The sequence below is a fragment of the Triturus cristatus genome, chromosome 1_2 (assembly GCF_964204655.1).
Source record: "Triturus cristatus chromosome 1_2, aTriCri1.1, whole genome shotgun sequence".
Lineage (NCBI taxonomy): Eukaryota > Metazoa > Chordata > Amphibia > Caudata > Salamandridae > Triturus > Triturus cristatus.
Genome location: NC_140580.1, coordinates 1175374462 through 1175397539, shown reverse-complemented (window position 1 = coordinate 1175397539; position 23078 = coordinate 1175374462). Strand labels below are relative to the sequence as shown.

The window sequence follows — 23078 nt, the reverse complement described above, 5'->3', positions numbered from 1 at the left end:
CCTTGTAGGTGGAGGCCAAGTACAACCCTTACAACCCAAGATCCAGGCCATCATGGACTGGATGCTCCAACAACCCAGACCTAAGTCAGGGCATTCCTTGGCTTGACTGGATACTACAGGAGGTTTGTGAAGGGGTATGGGTCCATTGTGACCCCCCTCACAGAACTCGCCTCCAAGAAAATGCCCAAGAAAGTGAACTGGACAGTTAGTTGCCAAAAGGCTTTTGACACCCTGAAAGAAGCAATGTGCTCAGCACCAATTCTAAAAGCTCCAGATTATGCCAATCAGTTCATAGTGCAGACTGATGCCTCTGAGCTAGGGATAGGAGCGGTCCTATCCCAGACCAATGATGAAGGCCAAGACCAACCTGTTGCTTTTATAAGCAGGAGGCTACTCCCCAGAGAGCAGCGTTGGAGTGCCATTGAGAGGGAGGCCTTTGCTGTGGTCCCTGAAGAAGTTGAGGCCATACCTGTTTGGTACTCACTTCCTGGTACAAACTGACCACAGACCTCTCAGATGGCTAATGCAAATGAAAGGGGAAAATCCAAAACTACTAAGGTGGTCCATCTCCCTACAGGGAATGGACTTTGAAGTGGAACACTGACCAGGGACTGCCCATGCCAATGCAGATGGACTTTACAGGTTCTTCCACTTAGTCAATGAAGACTCCATAGGACAAGGTTAGTCTCATCACCTTTCGTTTGGGGGGTGGGGGGGTTGTATGAGAAAGTGCCATCTTTCTTGCTTGGTATGCCCCCACTTTTTCTGAATTGCTTAATGCACTTTGACTGAGTGTGCCCTGGACTCCTGCCAATCAGGTGCCCAGGGCCTATGTTCCTTCCCTACACAAAAACCTCAAAACCAAATTGGCAAACCCTGGCCACATGTCAGCCCCTGGTAAGTGGTACCCAGGGCCTTGTGACCAGGGAAGGCCTCTAAGGGCTGCAGCACTCATTGTGCCACCCCTAGAGGCCCTGTACCCTAACACACACACACACTGCCCTGGCAGGCTGAGTGTCTGGGTACAAGACAAAACAGAGAGTCGACATGGCACACATCCCTGTGTGCCATGCCCACAACCTACACTGCCCTGGCATACATCAGCCACCCCTCTAGCTGGGTGCCCTATGCCAGTGATGTGGGCACAGAGGCAGGAGCCCTGTGCTCCTACAGCACCCAGGTCCATTCCTGGGCCCTGTATTGCAGTGCTGCCATTTAAGAGTACATGGTGCTGGGAGCTTGTCAAACACGAACTCCACAGCAGCATAATGGCAGCACTGAAGACTGAGAAGTTTGGTATCAAACTGCTCAGCACATTAAACCCGCACTGATGCCAGTGTGGGATTTAATGTACCAAGCACCACAGAGGGCATCTTAGAGAGGCCCCCTGAAACCTAACCTACAATCTACGTCTGTTCTGAGGCTGCCACACAGCAGAGATGTTGCTGGACCCCTGGGTAGGAGAGCCCCTGCTCTCCTGGGTCTGCAACAATGCACATCCTGGGCGAGGTGCTAAATCTCCTCCCCCAGGGTGGGCAGGGGGAAGCTTCAAAGGCATTCCGCCTCTATGAGCTTCCCCAGGCCACTGCAACCCCCCACTCTGGCGGGAAGCTTGGCCGGAAACCCCAAATAAGAACAAGGGATGTGCCAGCCTGCCAACCCCACCCCTCAGGTGGGGGAGGCGAGGTGAAGTACATCTCCGGGCTCGCGCCATCTTGAAGATGGGAAGCCCCGCCCAATCAGGACTAGGCTACTGCCCCCCTCCCAAAATAGAGAGGCAGGATAGGGGGTGTACCCACCCCACCCCAGGACAGGGACCCATTGGTCCCTGCCCTTCACCTACCTGTAACGCCCCTAAATCTAGTATTTAGGGGCACCCTGAACCTTCCTTCCCCAGATTCCGATATCCGAAGAAGAGCTAGAAGAAAGAAGACCTGCCCTGCAGCTGCTAAGAAGAGGAAGAAACCAACTGCTTTGGCCCCAGCCCTACCGGCCTGTCGACCCTCGAACCTGCTCCTGCTCCAACCCGGCATCTCTTGTGGCCAGCAACCTCACAAACCCTGGAGGACCTGGCTACCTTGTGACTCTAAATCCCTGGAACTCTCATGAGTAGAGGCTCTACTCAAAATCTACTTCTAATCCCTGGCAGCAGCCCGGAACCGCAAATCCTTCACACTCTGCACCCGCCAAGCCTGGCCTGTGCCGGAGTGAACAAAGACCAGGAGGACGAGCCCACGGCGACTGTGACCCCGAGTCTGGCACCCAAGGACCCCCCTCCCCCTCGACACTCCTGAAGAAGCCTACAGCCTCAGAACCAGGTGCCCCCCCAACTGCAATCAACAGAGGGTAAGATTTCCTGACACCAAAAGCACCCCTGCACCTGGCGCCCCGTGGCCCCTTGTGCCCAATACAGGGATACCTACCTATCCTCCAACTACTCAACTTACCTCTCAAATTGGTGGTGGCACCTGAAGAATCTTCGTCCCCGAGCTTGCAGTCTTTTTCTGAACCGAAGCTTTCCCATTGAAACCAATTGAGCGCCGAAGGCTCAAAAGCACCCTGCACCCAGCCGCCCGAGTGGCCCTGGCAGTGCAACCTCTACACCTATCTACTTCCCCACTTGCCCTGAGTAAGTGACCAGGAGCCCAGCTCCCACAGCCGCGCAGCCACCAACCAAGGCCCCCCCTATCCCTCCTAGGATAACATTGGGCCTAACTCTCTCTGCACCCGGCCGCCCTAGAGCCGCTGATGGTGAACCAACTGTACCTACCTGACCCTGGGGGACCCCTGAGTCTATGCCCAGAACCTCAACTCTGCCAGTCGAGTACTTACCTTTAAACTGATAACTCTATTTTCTTCATAGGGTAACATTACTGGCTTTTTCCAGAAATTTCTTCTAAGTGTGGACTTTTCAAATCTTAAAATATTCACCAAAAATCAGCCGAGTAACGAAAACGAAAATACTCACCTGCTCTTAGGTGAGCTCCCAGTGCTGGATCTTGGTGCCCAGCACTGACTCTGAAAAATACTTACAACTGTACTTACCAGTAACCCAATTTTCTCCCATAGGAAATCATTGACTGTTTTTCTGTGAAATTTCTTCTGTCAATTTCTGCAATCTTTAAATATTCTTTAAAAATCGTATAATATCTGAAAACGTAATTGCTTACCTGTTTTGGACAAAGGTCCCAGTACTGAGTCTAGGTACCCAGTACTGGATTACAAAAGTAATGAGGACATACTGTACCTGCAACTTGAATTTTCCTCCATAGGGAATCATTGACTGTTTTCTATGGAATATTTTCTAAGTGTCAACTTTTAAAATAGCAAAATATTGTCTAAAAATCATAACAGTAATTAAGTCGACTTTTATCACTTGATTCCAAGTACTGACCCAGGACTGAATCTAGGATCCAGTCCTGGAATTCCAAAAGTAATCCTAAAAGTAATCTGTTGCAAATAACTTGAAACTTCCATTGAACTCAATGCATTATTGTGTTTAAAATAGTGTTGCCTATTGCAACCACTTGTAACTTTCTACAAAAGTCAATTGCATATTGCAAAAGCATCTCATTCTGAGAAAGTATATTTTAATACCTATTGTTGGTTCTAAAATAAAACAAGCATATATTTTATATATAAACCATTGGTCTAGAGTTCGGTTCTTGAGTGTGTGAGACCATTTGCTGACTGTGTACAACAAATGCTTTACACTGTCCTCTGATACTGCCTTACTGCGGGACCAAGCTACCACTTTAGAGAGTAAGGTTATATCTAACTTTAGCCTCTGTCAAACCCTGGGGGACTGTGGACTCTGTACACCCTGTACCTATTTAGGAACAGTATATACAGAGCCACTTTCTCACAATTAGGTCTAATTTGTTTTCTGATTGTCAGGTAGAGTTCTGTACTTAATGAGTAGAGGAACTTTCCGTACCACAAAACGAGAGTTAATCGTACAAAAGACATTATCTTCTGAAAAGCACCCTCCTAAGGCTTCAATAGGTGCCTTCGTAGCAAGGGTCCAGTTCAGCATCTATTGCCTGAACCAAACAATGTATACAAAGCCTTTGCAGAAACCATGATCTTCATACCTTTCATAAACTGCCCCATCTAAGTTGCTTATCCCCCCGCAACTTCCTCTGCAAGAAAATTAATTTGAAATTAGGTGGATGCTTACCTTGTCTAAGCTCTGACACTACATATCCCCCTCAAAACCCATCTACTGAGAAAATGGAATACTCAACCCTGGCCCTTAAACTGTGGATTGATGTCCTTTCCACATCATCCACAGCCTCCCCATCTCACCCTGTAGAGACGTATCCTTCCTGAGCAATGCCCCCGCTAGCTAGCAACAACTTGGGAGTAATCATGCCCAAAGACACCTGGGCAGGATTATTTTCAGAATGTATGCGCTGTAAATAAGGTGATATCAAAACCAAATAATGTTCTTGATTGTGTGCATGCCAGCCATGTGGCTTCTGGCTGGTTGGAGTTTGAAGGGGTGCTCCCACCAAGCGTTATTAAATGAATGACAAACTTTTCCTTTGGGGGACCAAAAACAAAATGTAATAGAATTCTCTTTCCCCCAATCCCTTGTGAGGACATTTGATGTCAGCAGTAGTCATTAGATTAGAAATGTTTTTAAGCAACTGCTGGATGCAGCATTTCTTCAATAACTCAGCTGTTGCATGTTCTCGCACATCGTGTGTTTTAAAAACAATCTTTGGGCCCTCCATGTTTGAAGTTGCAGTGTAAAAGCGTGGTGTCGGGGTGTGCAAATTCTGAGTATATGCTGCTGAGTCTTGGCTGAGAAGTATGCCCGCACCTCCATCAGCCACCACATTTGTCTTTCTTCTGTCTGCATGAACAATCTTTGGTCCCACAACGTTTGTAATTGCAGTGTAAAAGCGTGGAGTGGTGGTGTGCAAAGTCTGAGTATATGCTGCTGAATCTTGCCAAGAAGCATGCTAAGCATCGCCATCAGCCACCACAGTTGTCTCTCTTCTCCCTGCAGGAACCGTCCACTGGGCTGGGCATTCTCCTGGACAGTGTTTGTGGAATGTTCCCCTATCGGCTCACACCCCTCTTGCAGCTCCTCACGTCCTTGGTTTCTGACAGGTCCACTGCTAAGAAGGTAAGAATGGAGTCCATGCCTTAGAAGAAGAGCAACACAGTGCATTCTGCCGTTAGTGTTTTAAATTGAACTCCTTTTCTCCCTTTTCATTTTTTGTCTCTTGGAAATATGGCATTTGACATCAGATAAGAACATCCTAGCCCCTCCCTTCTTTCTTTGAGGTTTGCATTGCTTTGTAGCTTTAAGCTTAGTATGCCACTGTCCATGTTCTTCAGTGTTTTATTGCTTATCGCTTTCATTCTCACATGTTGGGCTGCTTGATGCATTTCTTCCTTGTTGGTGAGCTTAGAGTATTTGTTGTACAGTGTTTGTAAGCTTCAGAGGTCTGTCCTGCTGTGTTTGCCTGCACCGTCAGGTACGCAGGAAGTTCCACCCTACTTAATCAACCGCATCCATGGACACAGCTAAGGGATGGATTCTCGGGGCAAAGATCCTGCCAGACAGTTGCAGCATTTCTTCAAAAGCGTAAAGTTCCCCGATCACTTCTTAGCCATTATTGAAAGTGCCACATGTAAGTGGAGCAGTTCTCACATCTCGAAGATGTCGAAGGAGGATATTATTATGTTCGAGGCATATGAGCTGCAGATTACACAGTATGCATAGATCGCCATCTGGTGTTGGGCCCGGATGTTTGCACTTGTTTTTGTCCTGGAAAGTATTTGGAAGTCACAAGGTATGTGACTCCTCCTTTGGATGATAGTGCGCATGGGCATTGGCTCCATCCTCAAATTGTTTTTTTCTGCCATTGGGCTCGGATGTGTTTCTCGCGCTCCAGTTTGGAACCGTTACCGTTTTTTTCTTTCGACGCGCAATCCTTCCCTTTTCGATGGTATTGTCTCGATCGGGTTTTCCCAATCTGCGCGACTCAACTTCGACGTCTTCGATTCCGATCATCGGCGAAGGCCTTCGGTCCTACCTGGGCCTTACTCATCTGGCCCATGGAAAGGATGCCATTCAAAAAGTGTCCTCGATGTGGGTCGAAGTTTCCCCACACCGATCTGCATGAGGTGTGCAACCTCTGTCCCTCTGTCCAGCTTGCGCCTCCTTCCGCTCCAAGACGACGATTCGGGACTGACGAGCTAGAAGAACCATGGCTCAATCGTCATCTTCGATCCCAGACGACATCTTCCAAGAGGGCGTCGATGTGCCAGAGCAGGGGCGGGTCGAAGAAGGCATCGTCAGTGCCTCTGAGGCCGATGACTCCGACGTCAAGGACATCAGTCCAGCACAGAGGGTCGTGAGTACAGACGTCGACCCCGACCCCAACCCACTTTGACACCATCAAAAAAGGCTCCGGTCACACCTTCGCCTTCGGGCCCAGGTGCACACCGAGAGACTGCTTCCCATGCCTCGCCTCCGGGCCCGGTAAAGAACCCTACAAAGCCTTCAACTGACTCGGGCTCGAGTCAGCCTACCCTCGGTGCCGAAAAACATACAAAGGCACCGAAAAAGAAGCCGTCCTCTTCTTCATCCACGCCGAGTGCTGCTTCGACATCCAAGCACTCGGCGTCGAAGACTGGCACCGGCTCCTCGACACCGACAACACATTCGGAGCCGACCAAAAAACTGCCACCAAAGGGCCCCCGACTCTCATGCTTCGAAGCCGAAACAGACCTCGGAACCGAAAAAACAACAGGTTCCATCGGCCAAAGACACTGCAAAATCGCACTGTTCCAAACCCAGAACCGCTACAGAGTCGGCGCCGAAAAAACCTACGGCACTAACACCATCAGCACAGAAGGATCTGCCCCCCCAAAGAAGAACTGTTTTGCCCAGATCCTACCCAAAAATTTCATGTAAAGGATCCCAAGACTGGTCACTTAATGCTTAGCTTCAAAAAGCAAACACTAGATACGGCTGCACCGGCTCTCCCCTACTGCAGTAGATGATGATGATGACACCTCTTATGATGCAGGGGGGTTGCAGACGATCAACCACTAGGAGACCCTACTCCTACTGGCTCCCCAGACCCCTGGGATGATTATAGCATCCCAGACGTCCCTTACATCCCACAAGAGGACATCTACCTCTCCAGGCCTTCCCCCCCAGAGGACACTATCAGCTTTAACCAGCTCCTTCACAGGGCTGCCCAGTACCACGGGGTTGATCTACACACAGACACCGTGGAGGAGGATTTTCTCATGGACACTTTTGACACCACTCAAGTCCGCCTCAATTTTACCCATGCTTAGGGGGGTCATTAAGCACGCACCAGAGGTCTTTAAAGACCCGGTCAGGGCTCGAGTCATCAACCCTAGGATCGAGAAAAAGTATAAGGCCACCCCTACTGATCCAGCGTACATTAAAGGCCCTGCACCACTAGACTCCCTTGTAGTCTCCAATGTGCGAAAAAGAGCCAATTCCCAATCATCAGGTGACGCATCACCACCAAATAAGGAATCTAAACTCCTGGACGCCTCTGGCAAACAAACGGCGTCACAGGCAGCAAACATATGGCGCATTGCCAATACTCAAGCGCTGTTAGCTAGGTATGACAGGGCACATTATGATGAGCTTGAGTCCATAATGCAGCACCTGCCGGACAAGTATAAAAATAGGGCCAATGAACTCATACAAGAAGGTAAAACCATTACTACCACCTCCATCAGTTGTGCCTTAGATGTAGCAGATACCGCCTCAAGGGCAATAAACACCTGTGTCCTTCTGCGTAGGCATGCCTGGCTGCGCATTTCAGGATTCAAACCAGAAGTCCAGAGTTCCATACTCAATCAGCCATTCGATGAGCAACACCTATTTGGCCCTAATGTTGATGTAGCCTTTGAAAAAATGAAGAAGGATAGAGACACAGCCAAATCTATGGGAGCCTTGCAGTCGCAAACTCCCAGACATTCCTTTTGTCGCTTATCCTTCAGAAGCACCCCCAGAGGCTACTCCTCGGATAGCCCCTCCACTTCTTACAAGGCTCCCACAAAAGGTTACCAAAGAGGTGGTTACAGGGGGTACAACAAAGGCAGAGGCAAAACCAACAACTCCCGCTCTGCCTCCACCCCCACCCAATGACTTCCCTCCACTTCTCCCAGACCATTCCACTCCAGTCGGGGGAAGACTCAAACAATTCCTTCCTTCCTGTTTGGGCCAACATCACTTCAGACAGGTGGGTGCAACAGATAATTCAATTAGGCTACTGTTTCAAACCAACATCTACCCCCCCAAACATACCACCCAAACAGCGTCCAATGTCACAACATCATTTGTTACTGCTAAGGCGGGAGGTAATCTCCCTCCTACAAAAAAGTGCAATAGAACCAGTTCCCCTGCACCAACAAAACAAGGGAGTTTACTCACTGTATTTTCTCATACCAAAAAAGGACCGCTCTCTAAGACCTATTTTAGACCTCAGACCCCTAAACCTATACATACACTCAGACCATTTCAACATGGTCACACTTCAGCAGGTCCTCCCTCAGCTTTCACAGGGCGACTTCCTTGCTACTCTAGACCTCAAGGACGCCTATTTCCACATTCCCATTCACAACGCTCACAGGAAGTATCTCTCATTTTTAGTGGACGGTCCGCACTATCAATTCAAAGTACTCCCATTCGGAGTCACAACAGCACCACGAGTGTTAACCAAGTGCCTAGCGGGAGTGGCAGCACACCTAAGAAGACAGCACATCCACGTCTTCCCATATCTGGACGACTGGCTCATAAAAGCCAGCTCATACAACCAGTGTGTACAACACACTCACGCCACTATTCAACAACTTCACGACCTGGGGTTCACAATAAATCACCCCAAGTCCCAGATGCAACCGTCCCACACACAATATCTCGGTGCCACAATAGACACCTCAAAAGCGTTAGCCTATCCCAGTCCCACCAGGATAGCAAGCATACAGGCTCTCCTCCCCAAATTCCACCCGCAACACTCTCTTCCAGCTCGAGTGTTCATGCAACTCATAGGGATGATGGCCTTTTGCATATTCATAGTGCCTCATGCAAGACTCCAGATGCGTCCTCTCCAAGAGTGCTTAGCACGCCAATGGAACCAGGCTCAAGGTCAGATAACAGATCCTGGTGTTGGTAGACGGTCGTGCCCATCGCTCTCTGCAGTGGTGGACCACCAAAAACCTTTCCAAAGGGCGACCGTTCCTGGACCCTGTTCCTCAGATAGTACTGACAGCGGACGCATCGCTCTCAGGCTGGGTAGCTCACCTACTACATCACACCATGCAGGGCAGGTGGACACCTCAACAAAAGTTAGTCCACATCAACCACCTGGAGTTACTAGCCATATTCTTAGCCTTAAAAGCATTTCAAAAATGCATATCAGGCAAGGCTGACTTAGTCCGCACGGACAACATGACATCCATGTACTACATACAAAAACAAGGCGGGACACACTCTCTGCAGCTCTCTCAGCTAGCACAGAACATATGGAGGTGGGCTATACCTCAGAACATTTTTCTCCCAGCCCAACCTGTCCCAGGAGTCCAAAACACCATACCCGATCTGTTGAGCCGTCAAACACAACAGATCCACGAGTGGGAACTTCATCCGCAAGTTCTTCAACCGTTTTTTCAAATGTGGGGGCAACCTCTTCGCCACCCACGAAAACGCCAAATGCTCAAGCTTTGCTACCAGATATCCACACCCATTGTCCAAAGGCAATGCGATATGGATGAACGGGTCAGGCAGATTTGCGTACGCTTTTCCGCCTCTCCCACTCATACCACTGGTGGTGCGCAAACTACAGCAACATTCCTTAATGCTCATCCTAGTTCCTCCAACTTGGGCCAGACAACCGTGGTACACCACATTGCTGGAACTCTCTGTAGTTCCGCTCCAAAAGTTACACCTCTCTCCATGCCTCTTAACCCAGAACCATGGAGAGATCAGACACCCGGACCCAGCTCAGCTCAACCTTTCGATCTGGCTCCTGAGATCCTAGAATTCGGTTACCTTTACCTTCCCCCTGACTGTATGAACGTCATTAAAGAAGCTAGACGGCCTACCACTAGAGCATGCTATGCAGCCAAGTGGAAACGTTTTGTAATATATTGTCACAACAACAACACCAATCCCCTAGATGTGTCTATCCAACACATCATAGGCTACTTACTACACCTCCAAAGATGCAACTTAGCCTACACGTCTATTAGACTGCATCTTGCTGCCATAGCAGCATATCTACAAAATAAACATCTATCACTTTTCAGGGTACCTGCCATAAAGGCCTTTATGGAGGGCCTCAAAAGAATAATTCCCCCCAGAGTATCACCTTCACCTGTGTGGAATTTAAACATCGTTCTCACAAGACTAATGGGGCCTCCATTTGAACCTCTACATAAATGTGAGCTACAATTCTTAACCTGGAAAACTGCTTTCCTAGTAGCCATTACTTCTCTACGAAGAGTTAGTGAACTACAAGCACTAACCATTCAAGAACCCTTTCTCCAGACGCATCATAATAAGGTTGTTCTCCGAACTAATCCTAAAGTAATTTCTCCCTTCCACCTCCATCAATCTGTGGAGCTGCCCGTATTCTTCTCGCAGCCACAGTCGCAGAAAGAGCTCTTCACACCTCAGATGTCAAAAGAGCATTGCTTTACTACATCGAGAGAACACAACCCTTTCGTAAGACCAAACAACTATTCGTGTCTTTCTCACCACCACAGAAAGGCAACCCCATATCAAAATCTGGGATAGCTAGGTGGACTGTTAAATGCATACAGATTTGCTACCACAAAGCAATACGTACATTATCTGTTCCCCCTAAAGCCCACTCTACAGGACAGATAGGGGCTTCAGTTACATTTTTAGGGAACATTCCCTTAGGGGTGGATACTGCTTTACAATCTATGCACAGTGTGTAATCTGCAGCTCATATGCCTCGAACGGAATATGCTACTTACCAGTATGCATCTGTTCTTGGCATGTAGAGCTGCAGATCTACACACGCCCACCCGCCTCCCCGGCTACCTGCATCTGTTCCAGCTTATCTTATTTAGAGATACACACATGGGCATCTTCACTGTTATTACTACGCTCCATCTTTCCCTGCTGGCGAAAAACAATCTGAGGATGGAGCTGATGCCCATGCGCACTATGAGCCAAAGGAGGAGTCACATACCTCCTGACTTCCAAAGACTTCAAGACAAAAACAAGTGCAAACATCCGGGCCCAACACCAGATGGCGATCTATGCATAATGTGTAGACCTGCAGCTCTACATGCCAAGAACAGATGCATACTGGTAAGTAGCATTTCCCTTCTCGTTGGATATTCAGCGTTGTTCCCGACTAGGAGACAGGACCTGGCATTTATTGTGAGCTTTTTCGTTTAATCTTATGCTAATAAGAAAGCCAGAAACTACAGAATACTGAAGACCAAAGTCAAAAATGTTTGGATTGCAGACAATGCTGTTCATCAGAGTCCAAGTTAAATGGTTGAAGAGGCTTCTCTCAGCAGTAGGTTCAATTTCTTCATATGGTAGTGATTTGCAGGTTTTTAAAGGGGAACCCTGTTGTGGAAATTTAGCTTGTAACTGAACATTATCTGCGCCATCTTGCCTCTCCCCAGCGCCACGCACAGCGAATGCACGGCCGCCATTTTAGGCACCCCACTCTCTCCCCGCTCATTCTCGATCGCCAGCGCTTTCCCCTGGCGCTGCGAGCATCCCCCGCGCGCCGGCCACCCCCGCTCTCTCATACACGGGCCATAAACCCTCTCCTTCTGCGCGACCCTGCCATGGAACCACATCCCACGCCCGACCGACATCCCATACATGGTCATGCATCTCTTTGATAACCCCCTTCCTCTGCGCCCCATTATCCGAACCGGTCCCAGGCCATCACCTAGCCCTGCGGATGCAGTTTATTGCCCCTACTGTAAGGGAAACACCCCACATCAAAGGGATTACAGTGGATCAAAGCCCCTACCCCCCTGAGACCCGGCCGGTTGCACACACCCCCGGGAATTGGCGGAATATCCAGCTGCGTGATAGCCATCTCCTACTGTGGGTGGGGTGGGGACTTCTACTGTAGATATGTGTGGGAACGAGCTTGAAGTGGGGGTTCCAAGGATGTCTTTCCGTACATCAAAGTCTCAATAAGAATGTACCATGTGTAATAAAGCAATAAACCGGTGTATAAGAGGCCAGGCCTCAGAGATGCAGTTAGAGCACCTCGTGACGATACCTTGCTGTCTGATCTGATGTGTTCTGCTCCGACGGAATAAAACTTTGTTTCCTGCCTTCCAGTCTCCGGCGCCTGCCTCTTGCATTGATAAATTATCGAATGGTATGAGAGGCGATTAACGCCGGGCAATACTTGAAAGGTTATCGACTGAAACTGCCGCTACCATTTAACAATTGGCGTCCCAAGCGTGGGGCCCATCAGAGACACGTGGATCCAGTGGGAGAGGTCCTGACGACAGAGTGAACGACTGCAACGATCGGGAGAGCTCCTGCCCAATAGACCCTTGTCTGGCAGCCGATCATCCGAACTTCACTGGTTCCGAGCAGACCTCTCTCGAGTGATCTACGGTCCTGACTGGGAACCATCAGGAGTGCCGCAGCAATAACGGAGAGTAGAGGACGATCGGGCGCTGGAGGCGGAAGACGAGAAACTGTCCACGCGGTCCGGGTAAGGTCGTGATACACGACAAATTGCGAAATAATTGATTGATTGTTTGAAGTTTTGAAAATACTAGTATTGCTCATTGATTGTTCTCTTTGAGATATTCGCTGTCTACAAACGGGGAGGAGTAGAAATACACTCTCTCTCTCTCCCTTTGCAGATAGTGAAGGGTAGGTAACGCAGACTTTTGTCCCCGTTGAAACCCGTCGTGCCTATCTTTATCTCCCCACTGATTGATTGTCCGAACATTGATTGTTTTGAAGAATAGTGCTCTTTGAGATATTCTCTGTTTGCAAATAACGTAGAATAGAAATATTCTGTCTAGTCTTTGCAAATAGTGAAGGGTAGGTAACGCAGACTTTTGTCCCCGTTGTAACCCGTCGTGCCTATCTTTATCTCCCCATTGATTGATTGATTGATTGTCCGAACACTAGTTGTTCGATATTGGTTCTTTGGAGGTATTCTCTGCTTACAAATAACGAGGAATAGAGATATTCTGTCTAGTCTTTGCAAGCAGTGAAAAGATAGGTAGTGCTGACTTTTGTCCCCATTGAAACCCGTCATGCTTATCTTCTCCCCACTGATTGGTAGTTGGTTCTGCCCGGACCGCTTATTAGAGGTGGACCATCCGGCTCCACTGGAAGGCACCCCTAATAAGGACATGTTCACTAAATATGGACTAGTCACCGTAGCTTATAGCAAGCTATGGCATAAATATACCAAGAAGGACCCCGAGAGTCAGTGGCCACTGATGGGATCCTTCGACGACCATAAGATAGAAGTGCTAGAAATGGCTCTGCGTAGCAATAAGACGACGCCTACTATGCTTGACAGTATCGGCATGTGGCGCAAAGAAGCAACGCAACGGAAAAAGAGGTAAGAAGTAAAAGCAGAAAAGGAATTACGAAAGGCAGCTCACCTTGCCGCTAGAAAGTTAGAAGAAGAAATAAAGGAGAGAAGGGAAACTAAACTAAGACAGGAGCCCGAAACCTCAGGCCAGTACGCTGTTAGGACCCCCTCTATGCTCTACCCTGAGTTGTCCTCTAAGCAACAAACGAATGATGAATTACTGTTAGGTCCCCCGATCATTTACATGCCCCCTCCATACGCACCCTCCCAATCGGTAGTGCAACACCCACAACCCCCAAACACGAGCGACAGCAGTACAGGGGCCTCGGTCCTCACGGCCTCCGCGCCGGCTGAGCCTCTTGTACTGAACCCAACGTCGGCTATAACGTTAGATGACCCTGAGATGAGAAAGAAAGATTCCACCAGAATGAATCGATTAACAAAGGATGAACGAGCAGGAATTGACAAGATAGTAGGGACACTGGTGGAGCAAAAGGAAAGTGAGGAGTATATAACAGACGTGTATAACTCGTATGCCGACAGCCGCAGACGACACTTTGTCGTACGACTTTGTTATCACGCCCTGAATGCATATGAGGATAGGTACCACGATAAAGGTCCCGAAGGCTTAGCGGCCCTATATAGGAAGGTAGACATTGGGGAAGAAGGAGAGGGCGATGTGACGAACCTCTTCACTCGTACACTCGAGGTCTATCGACACCTTAAAGAACACAGGCAGACAACCAAAACAGAAACCCCCATAGCGGCTAAGCCCCAGGAAGGAAGGACTGATACCATGATGCCCATCAAAGAGGCCGCCCCCTACTGGGTCCCCCCACGAGGTCAGGGAACACATGACGACATCAACCACCAAGATGCGAAGGGGAGGGTTGTATATAATTGGGTCTACCAGCCATGGGACCGACAAGATATTTTGACCTTTAGAAGAACTCTACCCGACTTAAGAAAGAACCTGACTGCCTTCTACACCGAACTAGGTACAGCCTTAGGCTCAACAATAATGACTTTAGCAGATATCGACTTGTTCTTCGGATTATGTCTGCCGGCTGATGTGTGGAAACAAATCCGGAAAGTTGACCACGCTGAGCCGTTCGGATATACCTGGGTACAACTCGATACCATAGATAAACAGCGAGAACCGGGACAGAAACCCCCGAAAGCCATATTAGAACTCCCAGACAAGATTGTACTTAAGTTGAAGACTCTTATCCCAGAAAGAAAGGTAGACTGGTCGATAGTGACGGCTTGCCGCCAGAAACCCCAGGAGGATGTGTCTGAATACTTCTCTCGGTTCGAGACTGTGTTTTCCGATTATAGTGGCCAGGACATGACCACTGCAACCGGACATCACCTCTTTGTCCAGAATTATGTGAAGGGTCTATCACAAGAAGTTTCTCAGAAGCTGCAGACCAGCGAGAGTAGTTGGGCAGCCTCCAAACCCGCAGCTATCCTCCAGATGGCCCAATACTACGAAAACCAAAAGAATGAGAACGATAGGGCGTCAGAAAGGAAGAAAAAGGAACTAAAGGAGAGGGTAATGATAGCACAGTTGCAAGGGGTGACCATAGGAAGAGAACCCCCGAAAGGGAATTACCAACCAACCGCCCCTAGAAAGCTACCCCCTAGAGACCATACCCCTGCACCCTACAACGGACGGAGAGACTTAGATGGGAATCAATGTGCGTTCTGTAGAGGGTTCGGACACTGGAAATCCCAGTGCCCGGTCCTTCTGGAAATGAACAAAAATAGGGACCCCAGAGACACAGCATATGACCCCAGAAATAGAGGACCGGGACGAGGGTACACGAACGACGCCATCAACGACAGGCCAGGCAGACCAAACACCTTTGATCGCCCCCGACAAAACCAGTGTCAACAGTCCGACTATGAAAGCACCCATGACTTCGCATAGGACCGCCAGGGGCAAGGGAGGGATCCAGTCGAACTCCGTGTTGACCAGCAAGGTCCTTACGTCACTGCTAAGGTCTTGGGCACAAAATCTCCATTCCTGGTAGACACTGGGGCGACACGTAGTGCGTTATCCAAACGACTGATTCCTAAGGCACCCTTGTCTTGCTCACATGTAACCTCAATAGGCTTCGATGGAACGCCCTCCACTAACCCCTTATCAGCACCAATCTCCTTTGACTTAGAAGATAACACCACTGACACGACCTTTCTGCTCTCCTCCAACACCCCCGATGCTATTATGGGACTTGATTTGCTAAAACATTTTCGAGCTACCATCAGATGCTCCCCAGACGGAGTTCGAGTCATCCTACACGATAACCCAGATCTGTTCAGACCTTGTCACACACGACGTATGCTCTCTATAACCGATGCTGACATGTCCCTACTCGACACATTACCTTCACATCTATGGGCTAAAACCGACTCAGATGTAGGGCGCATGGTGATCGACCCGGTACACATAACCGTCCGACCGGACGCAGTGCTCCCAAAGCTTCCACAGTATCGGATATCACCCGAAGGCGAGAAGGCATTGGTGGAAATCATCGAGTCCCTAGTCGAGGCAGGAGTGGTAGAAGAAGTAGTCAGTAATGTTTGCAACAGCCCTATCCTACCCATTGTAAAGAAGCAAGGCGAGGGAGATGAGAAAGCCTACCGTTTCATTGTTGATTTGCGAGAGGTTAACAAAGTAGTCATACCCCAGTACCCCGTGGTCTCAGACATCACCACCATCCTCACCCTGATTCCATCCACTGCCACCACCTTTACTGTTATTGATCTCAAGAACGCATTCTTTTCCATCCCCATCCACCCAGACAGCCGCTACCTGTTCGGCTTCACTTTAAAAGCCCGTTCGTACAGATTCTGCAGGGCACCCCAAGGCTACACTGAGAGTCCCAGTATTTATAGCCAAGCCCTCAAGAGGCAACTAGATGCAGTCCAACTACCCGATGGAGTGGTGTTGATACAGTACGTCGATGACATTCTTTTGGCGGCCGACACCACTCCACTTGCCGCCACAGCCACCATTCACCTCCTCCGCTTCCTCGCGGAGAGCGGTCACAAGGTCTCCAGGAAGAAATTGCAATTCTGCCAACCACAAGTAACATATCTAGGCCACCTACTATCCAAAGACGGGAGAAAACTTACCCCTGACCGAATTCAGACCATCCTAGAAACCCCTGTTCCCAAGACTCAGAAGCAAGTACGGTCCCTAGTAGGCCTCACCTCCTTTTGTCGACAATGGTTGCCAAATTTCAGTCTTATCATAAAACCTCTGCTTTCCCTGCTGGCTAAAGATGTCCCCTTCCCCCTCCCCTGGACACCCGAATGTCAATCCTCCTTCAAAGAATTACGAGACGCCCTCTGCTCGGCCCCAGTCCTAGGAACCCCAGACTACACTAAACCTTTCTCCCTCTACACCCACGAAAGGGAGGGATGTGCGTTGTCTGTCCTAACCCAGTCCATAGGCCGTAAGCAACGCCCTTGTGCCTACTTCTCTGCCACTCTTGACCCTGTAGCCAGAGCTTTGCCCGCCTGCCTTCGAGCAGTAGCCGCCGCGGCTATCTCTATCCGGCAAAGCGAGGGGATCGTGCTCTCAAACCCCCTCACAGTATTGGTACCCCATGCGGTTGACACCCTCCTGAACCAAACCAAGACTCAACACCTGACTAGCGCACGACTGACTGGTTATGAACTGACTCTGCTTGCACCCCACATCACATTGAAACGATGCACCACTCTGAATCCAGCTACTCTACTGCCTCTCCCTGACCCCAATGCGTCCCCTATACATGATTGCGTGACCCTCACCGACGAACAAACCAAGAGTAGGGTTGACCTCCGGGATACTGCCTTCCCGGACCCTGACGGAGAACTGTGGGTGGATGGCTCATGCATCAAGCTCCCCGATGGCACCACCTCAGCTGCCTATGCAGTCACCACAGCCCGAACAGTTGTTGAGACAGCCCGCATCACACAGCGATCCGCACAGGCGGCGGAACTAATTGCTCTCACACGAGCCTGCATCCTGGCAGCAGGGACAACCGCAAACATTTACACAGACAGTCAGTACGCCTTCGGGGTAGTTCACCACTTTGGGCTCTTATGGAAAGAGAGGGGATTCTTGACTTCTCATGGCACACCCATCCTGCATGGAGATCTAGTCTCTGCCCTAACCGAAGCAGTCCTCCTCCCCACACGGTTAGCTGTGATCAAATGCCAGGCACACAAGAAGGTGACAGACATTATAGGACAGGGAAATGCACTGGCTGACATTACTGCCCGAACCACAGCCGAGAATAGGTCCACGACCCGTATGTACGTGACCAGGTCACAAACTGAGAAATGGAAGGATGCTAGGGAAACAATTAGGGATATCCAACTAGCCAGCACACCACACGAATTAACTGAATGGGCCCGGGTGGGATTGAAGGACGATGATGGTTGCTGGCGAACTAAAGACTTGAACAAATGGTTGCTACCAGATTCATACTTGATCCCCTTGCTGACCATGGCACACTCCCCCGCGCACACATAGGGTCTGCCCCCATGATCGAGCTCATCTCCAAAGTCTGGCACAACGACAAAATCCCAGACTCAGCCAAACGTCTGGTCCAACAATGCCTAGTATGCCTCCAACACAACCCTGGGAAAGGAACTGCTGTACCCCGGGGAGGGTTTGGGGTCCCCAATCACCCCTTTGAAGTCCTACAAATGGACTATGTCCAGTTAGAAAGGTGCCAAGGTTTGAAGTACGTACTTGTCGTTGTGTGTGCCTTCAGCAAGTGGGTGGAAGCCTACCCAACCCATGACAACACCGCTATGACTACCGCAAAAGTACTACTGAAGGAATTCTTCCCCCGATACGGCCTTTGTCGAATTTTGTGGAGCGACAACGGCCCCCACTTCGTAGCCGAAGTTATCCAACTCATCTTAAAAGGGTTGGGTGTAAAACAGAAATTCCATGCGGTCTTCCATCCCCAATCTGCAGGCTTGGTTGAGCGACACAACGCCACATTGAAGCTTAAGATAGCAAAAATAGTCGCCACCACAGGACTGAGATGGCCAGACGCTCTCCCGCTAGCATTGCTATCAATGCGTTCCACCCCCACTAAACACCACTTAACCCCCTACGAGGTCGTTTTCGGGCGGTCCATGAACCTTTGGGCTGCTCCAAAGCCAACATCCATCCACGACGTCCCGGACGTCCTCATGTCTGACTATTTGTATAACCTAACTAAAACGTTGTCCGTCATCCATCAGCAGGTGCTGCACGCCATTCCCGATGTTTCCAGGGGCCCCGGACACGACATCCAACCCGGTGACTTCGTCTTAGTGTGTAACTTCCAGCGCACCAAGAGTCTGGAGCCCCGGTGGACGGGCCCCCTGCAAGTCCTGATCACCACCCGAACAGCTCTTCGAGTGGAGGGGAAACGCAATTGGCTGCATGCACACCACTGCAAGAAGGTATCACCGACCCTGACAACCACGGACAACATCACCGCCCAAGAAGAACTTCTGGACAAAGACCGACCATCCCTGAGCCGCTGCCCAGATACAGAGACACTTGAGTTAGTAAGATATCCTGATCCCACCGTGCCATCCAAGGAAGGGTATATCTTGCGACGAAAGGAGAGAACTTCGGCTAAGCAGACAACAGGCTAAGTGGAAATCTCAGAGCGGTAGCCTAGTCACCACAAAGGCCACCAGGAGAGAAACTAAACAAAGTCTGTGGTTCTGCCCGCTACCGAGTCTCTTGAAGGTGATGGAAGCGCCCGACATGAAGATGATGGAAGCAACCGGACGTCCGAAGATCCACTACAAAAACCCAAAGACTGACCGAATGCACAGCTTAAAGACTATTGCACTTTTCATTACCCTTCTCTTTTGCCTTCTCCTCGTGGTCACCTTCTGGATCATGGAGGAGAGCACACCCGCTCATAAGACATTGCTGACCACCGTTCAACCTACCACCACGAAAGAACACCATCTGATCTCACTTTCACCCCAACTCCGAGAAAGGCGTAAGGAGTTCTGGAATAACTCTTTTGTGCAGTTGCTCCACCAACACAATCTTGCCGCCAACGCCATTAATTGCTGGATCTGTGGGTTGCTACCACATGCTACTGGACACTCTATCCCTTTCATCCCTTCACCTTTTTCTGTCCATGGTTCCTGCCTCGCCTGGCTAATCCTCCTGCAAGAAAGCTACAAGGACAATGCCACCTCCGGCAGAACCATGTCACACTTCTACCATGGGTTCTGGCTGAACAAAACTGGAAGAACTTCTGCCCTCTGAGATCGAACACTTCCTTTCACATGGACATCCCTGCCAAAGAACGAGTTGAAATGCAAGTGTTCAACAACCCAGCCAGACCCACCTTCTCTTACCTCCGGAAACGGACGGCCGCCACCCTAACAGTGGCCCTGTCCGTCATCAACATCACTGGATTTGTGTGCCTCGAAGGCCTGGGGGCGCAGCTGGTGGGCCACAGCTCCTGCCTCATCACCCGAACATTGGACTCAGTTGACCCACCCTCCTTTGTTGCCTCCCCGAATATGTACTTCGTCTGTGGTACTAAGGCCTACACCTGGCTTCCGAAAGGTTGGGGAGGCACCTGCTACATCGCCTTTGTCCTTCCTCCGACATATGTGGCTCCAGCAAACCATCACCGACAGAAACGGGCCAAAGACATTGTGCAAGCCGACTCCGCCGGAGCACAGTTCATGGACGCAGTAAAAGGCCTTGTTCCACTCTGGGGTCCAATGGCAAACAGCCGTGCCATCCGCCACTTAACCCAGGCAGTCGAAACGGCGATGAACATTACGGCTGGCGCCCTCGCCAACAACACCGCCGAGCTCCAGGCCGTCCGCTTAGTGGCCCTTCAGAACCGCCTCGTTCTAGATGTGGTTCTGGCTGATCGTGGAGGAGCATGCCGCATCATTGGGGTCCAGCTGTTGTACCTACGTACCGGATAACTCACCCTCAGTCTACAAAGCAATTGAACACCTCCACAGACTATCCGCGGAGGTCCATCAAGAGCAAGAAGAATGGTCACTGGGGAGTTGGTTTTGGGACACTATTAAAAGTTGGGGATGGAGGCTGTTTTCATTTATCCTAATACCGATTGTGATACTATGTGGATGTTGCTTGGGGATTCAGTGTCTGCCACCTTTATGTTCGCTTTTTATGAACTGCATCTGCCCTAAGACTTTGGACTTTGAAACCGAGCGAATGAAAGCTCTGTCTGAGGTGGAAATTCGTAGTATTATGGGGATAGATCCGAACTAGACAAGCTGGCGAGATATGTTAAAAGGGAGGACTGTGGAAATTTAGCTTGTAACTGAACATTATCTGCGCCATCTTGCCTCTCCCCAGCGCCACGCACAGCGAATGCACGGCCGCCATTTTAGGCACCCCACTCTCTCCCCGCTCATTCTCGATCGCCAGCGCTTTCCCCTGGCGCTGCGAGCATCCCCCGCGCGCCGGCCACCCCCGCTCTCTCATACACGGGCCATAAACCCTCTCCTTCTGCGCGACCCTGCCATGGAACCACATCCCACGCCCGACCGACATCCCATACATGGTCATGCATCTCTTTGATAACCCCCTTCCTCTGCGCCCCATTATCCGAACCGGTCCCAGGCCATCACCTAGCCCTGCGGATGCAGTTTATTGCCCCTACTGTAAGGGAAACACCCCACATCAAAGGGATTACAGTGGATCAAAGCCCCTACCCCCCTGAGACCCGGCCGGTTGCACACACCCCCGGGAATTGGCGGAATATCCAGCTGCGTGATAGCCATCTCCTACTGTGGGTGGGGTGGGGACTTCTACTGTAGATATGTGTGGGAACGAGCTTGAAGTGGGAGTTCCAAGGAATGTCTTTCCGTACATCAAAGTCTCAATAAGAATGTACCATGTGTAATAAAGCAATAAACCTGTGTATAAGAGGCCAGGCCTCAGAGATGCAGTTAGAGCACCTCGTGACGATACCTTGCTGTCTGATCTGATGTGTTCTGCTCCGACGGAATAAAACTTTGTTTCCTGCCTTCCAGTCTCCGGCGCCTGCCTCTTGCATTGATAAATTATCGAATGGTATGAGAGGCGATTAACGCCGGGCAATACTTGAAAGGTTATCGACTGAAACTGCCGCTACCATTTAACACTGTGAATGCCAAAATCAATCTCAAAAGCAGAGTTGGAAAATCTTTGAGCTTAGGAAATTCTGGAATGCCTGTTTTTGATGATTGTTGAATATGAAGAACTGTTTTCTCTCACTGTATTAAAAGGACCCTTGAAGGCAACTGCATAATCCTGGAAGCAATCCTCAAACGTTCCTTAAATTTGGTTTAACCTACTTCTTCTGGTAATGTCCTGTTCTGCATTGTAGGATTATCACATATGGTCATAACAGTAAAATAGTGTTCAAGGCATGTGAGCTGTAGATCATATGCTGTGCATAGATCGCCATCTAGTGTTGGGTCCGGATGTTTTCTCTTTGTTTTTCTTCAAGGAAGTCTTTTCCAGTCAAGAGGTAGGTGACTCCTCCTTTCAGTGATAGTGCGCATGGGCATCAACTCCATTGTTGGACTGTTTTTTTCCGCCATCGGGTTCGAATGTGAATTGTTGCGCTCCGGTACCATTCTTCGGGCCCCCTTCGACGCGCAATCCACTACCCTCGACGGTATTGTTTATCGATCGCGTTTCCTATTCTCCCCGCATATCGTTTACATTCAAACCTCCGATTGGAAGACTTGTGGAAGGCCGTTAGGCCTACCCGCTCTGGGGTCGGTAGCAGTCAATGGAAAGGACTCCATTCAAGCTCTGTCTAGGGTTTCGCGCTAAGTTTCCGTGCACGACTTGCACGAAGTGTGCATCCTTTGCCTATTCCCGGAACACGACGAGAAGGACTGTGATGCGTGTTGGTCGTTTCGATCGAAGAAGATACTCCGTGACCGTCTGGTTTGACGTCATGAAATGTACCAGCAAAGTGGCTCCGCACCGGATATCCTCAGAGACGAGTCTGAACAAGAAGAATTACAAGCGCAGGAAGCCGAAATGGAGGAGCAACACATTTCTGTGTCTGAAGCAGACTCCAATGCTGAAGACCTCACACTGGGACAACGGATTGTGAGTAAAAAGACTTCCTTCCCCTGCCATCTCCCCCATAAAAAGGCTCCAGTCCCTCCTCTGCCTTCGGGCCAAGGTCGGCACCGAGAAAAGGTTTCGAGTGCCCCGTCTTCGAGTTCGGTGCCGAAACATAAACAACAGCCTTACGGCTCGGACTCTACTCGTCCCCACACCGGTGCCAAGCCAACCCAAAACCTTCGTTGTCGAAATCCAAACACCTTTTTGTTTCGGTGCCACCGGTGCATAAGGCTAAATCTTCCAAACCGAAAACTTCAGAGCAAAACTTTCAACACCAAAACCGGCGTCTAAAGAAAGCACTCCAACTAAAGAGCCTCGGACCAATATTCAAGCTTTGGATCCGAAAC

General features: G+C 49.8%; 1 protein-coding gene across 2 annotated transcripts in view; it reads left to right on the top strand.

Moving 5' to 3' along the window:
• NUP188 (nucleoporin 188) overlaps positions 1 to 23078 on the top strand; it is a 1223536-nt gene that overhangs the window by 314733 nt on the left and 885725 nt on the right. For both annotated transcript variants that reach the window (XM_085614037.1, XM_085614036.1), the window contains exon 14: positions 5018 to 5137. In XM_085614037.1, coding sequence (XP_085470163.1) covers positions 5018 to 5137 — 120 coding nt within the window. The remainder of the gene's footprint in view (positions 1 to 5017; positions 5138 to 23078) is intronic.